Source organism: Pholis gunnellus (genome assembly GCF_910591455.1).
Source record: "Pholis gunnellus genome assembly, chromosome: 4".
NCBI classification, from domain to species: Eukaryota; Metazoa; Chordata; class Actinopteri; order Perciformes; family Pholidae; genus Pholis; species Pholis gunnellus.
The window spans coordinates 15,070,740-15,080,039 of record NC_136530.1 but is presented as its reverse complement, the minus strand read 5'-3'; the positions used below and the strand labels follow the sequence as shown (position 1 = coordinate 15,080,039).

The 9,300-nt window shown below is 41.8% G+C and overlaps 1 protein-coding gene across 1 annotated transcript; it reads right to left on the bottom strand.

Moving 5' to 3' along the window:
• Positions 1 to 9,300, bottom strand: mllt1a (MLLT1 super elongation complex subunit a; the record flags this gene model as incomplete). Its single annotated transcript, XM_079157473.1, has 11 exons — positions 9,189 to 9,300; positions 8,433 to 8,515; positions 7,278 to 7,421; positions 6,177 to 6,302; positions 4,498 to 5,172; positions 3,835 to 3,922; positions 3,600 to 3,711; positions 2,425 to 2,524; positions 1,859 to 1,927; positions 1,082 to 1,153; positions 1 to 129 (listed from the first exon to the last, which is right to left on the bottom strand). The coding sequence occupies exons 1-11, from the start codon at positions 9,283 to 9,285 to the stop codon at positions 1 to 3; spliced, it is 1,695 nt and encodes a 564-aa protein (XP_079013599.1). The 5' UTR covers positions 9,286 to 9,300.

The window sequence follows — 9,300 nt, the reverse complement described above, 5'->3', positions numbered from 1 at the left end:
TCACGTGGCCGTCGCCTCCAGGTAGCTCTGTAGTTTGCGGACGGTGGACTCGTCCAGTGAAAAGAGGTCAAAGTCAAAGGTGGTGTTGGTCACGTTGAAGTGGCCCGTCTCCTCAATCAGGTTCACAATCTGAGAGAGGAGCGATCAATTATCATTAAGCATAATCAGTTTGTCCTTCAGGTCACATTAACAATATATTAAAAGATGCGTACATGGTTCAACAAGTCAAAGTATCGCCATTTAAATAACACACCGAATGCAATTTAATATTTGTTTTGGCAAATATGAAAGAAAACCAGTAGGCCAGATAAAGCCTAGAATTATTACACACAGAAACGATCTTTTCTTCCAAAGGAAACTGAAATTCAAAAAGTAGTAGCAAATGTTTTTGAGATTGTTCCTCCACGTCTCCACTCACAGTAAAGACCTTCCACACCGACGACATGGAGTGTGTGTGTCTGTGTGTGTGTGTGTGTGTGTGTGTGTGTGTGTGTGTGTGTGTGTGTGTGTGTGTGTGTGTGTGTGTGTGTGTGTGTGTGTGTGTGTGTGTGCCGCAGCTGCCACAGTGTGCGCGACATGCATGTTGTGTGTGAGGCTGAACGGATTAAAAAAAGATCAGTTTTCAGAAGTTCAGACGACGAGCCTCCTAACTATCAGCAGTGACAGTGTTTGCTTCAGGTCTGATGGTGCCGACTGCAACTCCACAAAATACACAATAAACAGCCTGCTAATTGCACAATCCACTGTCGCAACAATCCCACAAGTATGACCTCTGGATATTACTGCCTAATATTACTAAAACTACCACCTACCTATTTAAAAGGAAATACATTTAGCTTCAGATCACATTATTCATGGAGAAACTTAATATATATAAAGACTTTTAAAAAGTGAAAGTCATTGGTTTTTCCATGTATGCTTCAAATTCTTTCAGTAGTTTTATATTCATATCGAATTGATGAAATAGTTGGTCCCATTACATTTTCCAGTAAGTAATAATCATTTTGATAGACATAATGCCATATATATCATATTTCATTGTATGACAGTAACAAGCAACACCAGAGGCGCGAGCACACACCTGCTGTAGGACGTTACGCTCCCTTAAAGCCATCAGTCTGCGATGGAGGTCCACCAGTTCTTCTGTGTAGGCCTGCAGAGGTTACAGGGAACATGGTCAGTACAGCATTACAGACGGAAGAGCTGTTACGTTTGAACTGAAATCTATATGAACATGGGGAAAATGTATCTTTGTATTATTATTTATAATATCACTGTATATTTAGTTTACTTAGAATTTGCTGAATAGGTTTACTGTTCGTTTTATTGTTTTCTTTCTTTATTATTTGTTTTCAAAAAGATCCATCTGATCTAATCTAAACCTGATCTCTTTGCTGACCAGATAATCAGGACACCAAACCATACGAGTTAAGTGTGAAATTAATATTTTGGATTCAAAATTATAGGAGAAAATTTGAGGAGAACGGTAAAACAGTTTGCTGGTTTTCTGTAATCATAGCTTAACGGGGTGTTTATCGTGCATTTATTCAATGTTATGAAGTAGACCTCTTCCTTTGAATTTAAATCTCTGTGGGAATTAACCTTTTTTTTGTCTCCATATGTTTTAATGTGGAAGAGTTATTTAAGATCAGTCACTTCATGAATCATCTCGTTACACTGAAGAAAAAAATAGATTAATTTTCGAGGGTTCACAGGCCAGAGTCTGTCTGCACATCTGGATCAATTCACTGTCCATGACTCCATCTTGAATTCATCAATGCACTCATTGAATGTGGACAAAACACTGTGTGTGTATGTGAGGAAAAGCATAAAAAAAAGTTTGATTTACCCTTCCTACCTTGTCGTATCCCTTCTTCAACACCTTCTCTGAGCGAAACGAGGAATCTGGACTCTTTCTGCCTGAAACCTGCAGAAAAGGAGAGCAAGGAAAAAGGAAAGGAGGAAGACAAAGGAGAGAGACAGGCAGTGATGTGAGACCATGAGACTATCTGGGACACTGACGACTGAAATGATATGCAAGAGGTCCGTGTCTGCTAAATGTGTTTCTGCTTTTTATGTTGGGCAGGATCCAAGACATTAAAAATATAAAAGTAAAATGGAGTGTTCTCTGTCTAAACGAATGTCTTGGACTGTTTTACTTTTAATCGAAACACAAAATACATTTCTTGAGTCAATTTTACTCACAAAACCACAAACATGCACAACGTAATGCTTTAGGAAAGTCCTGTTCATGTTGGCAGAGGATTATGTTGACAGCTGAACACTGGACGAAGACAAACTCCGTAGTATTGTTAAGAATGAATAAAACTGTCGGTTTTAGTGTTTATTTTCTGGTCAAACTATTTCCGTCCCTGTCAATACATCAATAAAAGCAGGCAGTGAAACGAGGTCTGTGTGACTCACTTTGTTATTGGAGGAGCTGTGTTTCTGCGGAGGCGGGGCGGGGTCTCGACTGAGACTGTGCGAGCCGTCACTGCTGTCACTCTCGCTGTCCAGGCTGAGTCTGACGGGGCGAGGTCAGAGGTCAATCACACATCGACAGACAGATCACATCGGCATGCGGCTTAGCATTGTACTTGGGTGTGTAGGTCCCAGATTATAATATTATTTGCTGCTAATATTAAGTCTGATATCATTTGGTGAAGAAGACGCAACAGATTAACAACAGACACATCATTTAGAAACCAACAGGAGTAAACAATATTGAGAAGAGACAAAAAAAACAGGTGCGGTAGGGACAGAAGGAACATCTAATAGAATAACAGGTCTAATCTAATCTGCGTCCGTCTGCACGGTATCGGTTGTGAGTAATAGTAGATTGTGTGATAAAGCCAGTTGAACGGTCGCAAATACAGATGCAAGCAGAAAGTTCCATCCACCTGTTTTTATGATAATTTTTTATTAAGTGGAAACACAAGAAATTTGAGAGAGAAAAAGTTTGAATATCACAAAAACATAAGGTGGAAAATGCATGCATCAACAAAAGCGAAATGCGATAGTCATGACCGACATGAAGCATCTGGCCTAAACACTGAAAAGTTGCATCAAGACGAAAACATCAGATCTGTAGCGAGCGATGAAGAGGTTGTATGACCCTCAACTGAATATGTGAAACAAACATAAATGTCAAATATTCATCAGGCTTTTCACATCCTTTTTAGACGTTTCAGGGTTGGTGCTCTTTTAATGACGTCATCTCATCGCGCCTTCTTCTTCGAGGAAGAAGAATTAGTGCCACCAGATGTTTTGAGATGCTACCAACTTAGTCGTGGATGGAAAATGCAATGCTAATTGCTTTAGATGATTTTTGCAAGAGAAACGTCGGTCTTGTGTTTTTGAAAATGTAGAAAAACAATAAACAGGACAGTTACGCTGCCACTTCTACGAATCAGAAAATTCAAAAGTAAAGAGAAAAGTGTCGACTCCGTCGCAGGCAGGGAAGCTAGTGCAACATGCAAAGTGTGTTTGAGGTAAATGTGTGTTTAAGCAGGAGCAGGGTTGAACTTGTCTCACAATGCGATGAAGCACTGATTTTGATTGACGACCAAACATGTAAAGAGGCCTTCGGGGAGACTGACCGAGAATCGCGGTTGGGGGGGTTGGTCTTGATGGGCGTCTCCTCCTCCGAGCTGCTGTCGTCATCATCCGACTCCTCTGACTGGATCTCCTCCACCATCGATCGAAGGGGGCCTGGAAGAGGAGGACAGAATCACACAAACTTATAAGATAACTCGGATCAACCTGTTAACTCCAGAAAACCCTTTAACATTAATGCTCATCTCTGCGACGTAACAAGGCGAATGGACTCTCTACCTTGCCCTTGTTTCTGACCCGGCTCAAAGTCAGAATCTGAACTGGAGTCAGAGCTAGAACTGGAGTTGGAAGGACTGGAAGGGGCCGACTGCTGTAAAGAGAAGAAGAAGATAATGACGAGAAGGAAAACAACGGATGAAAGAAATGGGACAAAAGGGAGAAATGGTTCGATAAGACCCGATCAGCATGATTATTGTGCTGTTCTTTACAGACCAACAACATTCAAGATCAAAGTTTATGGATTTAAATGAGACCTAATCTCAAAATACTTTCAAGTCTTTTTATGAATTAAGTTGTGTTAAGATAATAAATTAGCATGTATGGAAACTGGAGCTGAAATAATTAGTTGATTAATTAATTAATCAACTGACAGACTTTACCAGCAAATATTTTAATATAAGAGCAAAATAATACATTTAGGTTTCTTATGTGTGAGGGTTTGCAGCTTTTCTTCGTCTTATGTGATGGTACATGCTACATTGGGCTTTCAGAAATTGCAACAGACATTTCACTATTTTCTGACCGATTAAACAAGAATATAATCTGCAGATTGAGCGATACTAATCTCAAACTGCAGCCCTGAATTTGAAATATAATGAATGATCATAATGAATGTCATCATACAACCCTTTCCTAAACAGCACTCCTGGGGAACCGACGTACCTCTGACTTGGACGATGCTTCATCCTCTGAATTCGATTCTTCCGACTCTGGAAGTTTCTTGGGCTCCTTTGGCTCTTGCGTGTCATTTTTGCCTTTGGCCCAGCGACCTTTTTCCTTAGGAGGCTTCTTCTCTGCGTACGGTTGGCTGGCTGCAGACGAGGAGGAGACACGAGGAGACGTCCCTGTGAAGGCCCCGCCGCTCGGCCCCTTGGGCCCCTCTGAGCTGCCCTTCTTCTGCTTCTTAGCGCTTGGTTTGGGAGACTCGACAGTGGAGGGTCGTTTCCCTGGGACTTTAGGTTCTGCAGACCCTCCCACGCTTCCCACGCCTGCCCCCCCACCACCCCCAGCAACCCCACCACCCCCTCCACTCCCAGCCCCCCCTCCTTTCGGGGACATGCCCTCCATCTTTGACTCCTTCAGGGTGAGTTTAGGCTCCTTGAAGGCAGCCTTGGGTAGGACCTTGACTTCATCTTTCACTTTGATCTCCGACGGCTTTTTTGAAGAAGAGGAAGAGGAAGGATCGCGGCCACTCTTGCTGCTTCCGTCTCTGTCGTTGTCTCCTTTCGATGTGGCTTTGCTCTCGGAGTCTTTTCGGGGCCGTTCACGGTGCTCCTTGGTCAGTTTGTGCGGTTTGGGTCCTTTGCTGCTGCCACCACTTCCCTCTTTGCTGGGTTCCTGGAGAGAGAAAACAAAAGCACCGTCAAAGCACTCAGCCAAAGGTCTCAAAGGAAACGGACTCGGCAGCACAAAGACCTCGTCAAGGTTTTGCCCGTCTAGTCCGAGCTGTAATCACATTATTTACTCTGAAGGAGATGTCACATTGACATCTCCTTCAGAGTACTAAGCACTTTGGTCAGTGTGAACTTCAGCCAAAACAATTCTCTCAGTATTCAGTCTAAAAAAAACCTAATTAAACCTTCTTCTCTACACAATAACAAGACTACAGTTCAGTCTACAGCTATGCTAGCAGCTCTGTCAGACTGTAGTGGTGCTTTGAGCTAAATGCTGAATGTATTAGTATGTTTATCATGTTCACCATATTTGCTTAGTGTGCGAGCATGCTAACATTTGCTAATTGGCACAAAACACAAAGTAAGCTGAGGCTGATGGGAATGTCATTCATTTTTGCTCATAAACCATCCAAATGTCAACCGTATGGTGGTGCTGAAGGCAAAGTCAGGGAATCCCCAAAGTCTGTAGGATCAATCCTTTGGGGATCGAGAATGTCTGTACCAGATTTCATGGAAATCAATCTGACAGTTGTTGAAATATTTATGTCTGGAGAATGAAAGACCACCACTGTAATGGTCTCTTAAAGCTTAATACCAAAACTGTGGCAACAACGTTAAATGTAACCGGATCCGTTTCCTGTTTCCTCCCGATAGATGTCCCGTCTCGTGGCAGATAAGATGGCCGAGTTATCCTGCATGCAGATGCTCACAAACAGCTGGCTATGATTAAAAGCCTGAATCAGTGTGATCACAAGACAATGATTCTGCACGTTCACTTAGACATTTGGCCCGCTATCCTTCAAGAAAATGTGTCAATAACAATTGACTGGAATGATCAACGGAGTTGTGACACTTTCTGGTTAAATACTCCACATGAATGAGCAAGCTGACAGTGCTAAGCTACTGAGATAACTAAGATGGTATTTCCTTGTTGGTAATTCAACCAACCTTTGACACATGAGGGGTCTTGGTCTTCTTGGGGTCTGAGAAGGCAGAGAGCGGGATTGTGGGGAGCATCGGGTAGTCTGGACTGGGCCTCGACACGGCTTCAGCCCCCTCTGGAACCACCAATACCTGAAATTAAAAAGATGAGCCAGTTACGGAGCTGTGTTTACTTTGGCTGCAGACAGAATCAGGCTTTTATCCAGTTATTTTTCCCCAAAGACAAGGTTAGGTGACTCATAGTTAGAGAAAGTCTACGGCTTGAATCATCAATATAAAAACAACAGTTTTTGTGCATTTCGGCAAGAAACACTCAATCCTTAAAATAACTGTGAGCAAAAGCTAAAGAACTGATCCTGCACACTGTCCATCACTTGTATTCACGTTATCGACGACGTTTCGGGGTCAATTTGAGATGAATTCAGCAGCTGTGGCAACGATTTCCGTTCACAAACGCAACTTTTTTGTTTTGATACCGCTCTGACCTGGTTCTTCCCCATAGGAACAGGGGATGAGGCATTTGGGTATTGCAGTATTTTAGCGAAGCCAAATCTGCGTCTGTCTGAGGCGGGATGGTCACTCCTGCCTGGAGTCTGAGCTGAAGGGGTTTCTGCTGACCCTGCATGATTTCATTTGATTTCACCAGAATCTGACCCAGTGGCACCGATGACGAGCATTAAAAGTAACTATAGAGAAATATAGAAATGTTCTCGCTGATAGTCTCGTTTACTTATGTAGGTCATATAGAGGCATCAGTATAAAAACCAGTGAAAAGTTCTCACAGTAACACTTTGTAGTTATAGGTGTGTAACATCTCCCAACGACCCGTAATCGCATACGAAAACAGTTTGTAACCGATATTACCGTCTACTGTGAATGAAGTCTGAGACCTTTTAATACCTTCTACGACATTTCAAGCGCTGCAGATACGCTGCATTGAGGATAAAACACTTCCAGAACCAGCTCATACCTCACAGCTTATGATATAATACATTATGTGGTAGTTACTAATTTAGTACTATTGACAACTAGAGCATCTGCTATTGACTCTAGTCAATCATTTAGCCATCAGTGCCGTGAACCAGCCTGCGTGTCAGTCAGCCTCACCCCGCCGGCTTTGATCAGCTTTCTCCTGAATTCTTTGGTGGGGTTGTTAAAGGTGAGCTTCTCACAGCGCAGGTGGTTGACTGGTGGGTTGCCCTCCAAGTTGAGGAATAAGTCGTAGTTGAAACACACCTTTTTTGGCTCCTCCTGAAGACAACATGACAAAACAAAAAAAAACTGTTTTAAACTTCCTCGAACAGCACGTGGGACAAATATCTATTTGCGTTTGTCTTTCTGTATTACAGACATATTTCACAACAAAAGGAAAATGTTGAATAAATGAACGATCACCCAGGAAGTCAATAACGCACTGATAAGAATCAACAAACATTCCTGAGAGAAGCTGAAGAAAGGTAGACAATTAAAGACGAGGAAAACGCAAGACACGCGTGACAGATTTTATAAACACAAATGTCTTCTGGTAAATGCAGAAGTGCTGATATTTACACTCTCTTTTGTTTGCCTTTAAGGTATTTTCTTGACAGATTTATCTATAATATATAAGTTGAAGAAGAGGATGATGCAACATTTTTGGGTGCAGTCCAGAAGTATAATATTACAAAGAGCTGCAGGAGACGATGGTACACTAATGTGCACATACCTCTTGAACATCGTCCTCCTATAATGGTGCCGGTATAACAGTGTGTGCTCGTTTTATTTCTCTCACTTAAAGAGAGAAATGTCCCTCGCATTAAGAGTTTTACTAACACAATCGTGCTTTCTGATCGACTGAGTGCTTATTTAAGAACTCCTACTGGAGAGCGAGTCAAACGAGAGTTTTAAACCATCATTTCACTAAAACAATCTACATGCACTCACAGTAATCTCACAGTGATTTGTTTCAAACATGTAAAAAGGAACAACCAGTTTCTTTTATCAAGTTTTGGAATTAACCTGGTTAACACGGCTACATTTCTGCTGGAAAAACCTGTTTCCCTCAAAGAAACCCAGACTGGCCTCCTTCAGTCTGTTTAAAAGTATTAAATAAAAAACCCACAACATGCAAACATCAATGTACACAATTCAAACCATATTGAAGCCTAAATAATGTGCATTTCCTAAAAAGCTATACTTTCTATTTTTTCCCCCACAGCCTAAATATCTTTACTATAAATAAAGCAACTACGCAGTTTACTGTCAGTGTCCGGCCGCTCTCACCTTGTTCTTGAAGTAAACCTCAATAGGCATGAGGAAGCCTGCGTAGCCCGACTCCTCCACTTTGTACGGAGGCTCCTTGCATACTGCAGACAGAAACATGTCGACGGCAGTAAGTACATTACTCACACTGCTCCATAGAAATGCATCATGTTACACATCTATTAACTAAGAGGACAATCAGAGCAAACTTTATACGAACATGAAGTCAATGTGATGAACAGATTGATGATTGAAAACAGCTACATTTGTCAGGAAATAATTCATTTGTCAAGTCCAAGATTTCTTGTGTGTGTCACACGATAATAAATCATCTACGAGTTCAAACTTGGCAGACATTTGGGCATTTACAAGACGGACAGTGATCGCACCAATTTATAAAAGACAGAAATGTCCAGAGACAAATAACAAATGGATTATTTCCACTAGTGCACTATTTGTGGAGGCCGTGTCCGTATTGGTTACCCTGACTGTGACCTCTGTGAATGATCATATAAACAGAGTTCAATTTGAAGAGTAACAACATCATGGCACCTGCTAGAATCATGAAGAAATGACCATTAACCTCCCTCCATGTTTTTATTCAGCCCTCTCTTCTATTTATTTCTGTGTTCATCGTTTTAACTTAAATTAGTTCCTATAATCTGTTTTTTTTTAATGCCCCGTGCTGTATTTATTACTTACTGCCATTTAATGAACACTTGATTACCTTTGTGTGCGAGTAAACTCTGTGTAAATATTGTTATCCGTCTGCCTCACCTCTCTTGGGTTTGGGGAAGCTCTCGTGCAGGCGGAAGACAACCTTCTCTACAAAGTGCTGGATGTCGCCGGTCTCCGGCCCTCGGACAAACACCATCCAGTCGTGGGTGAA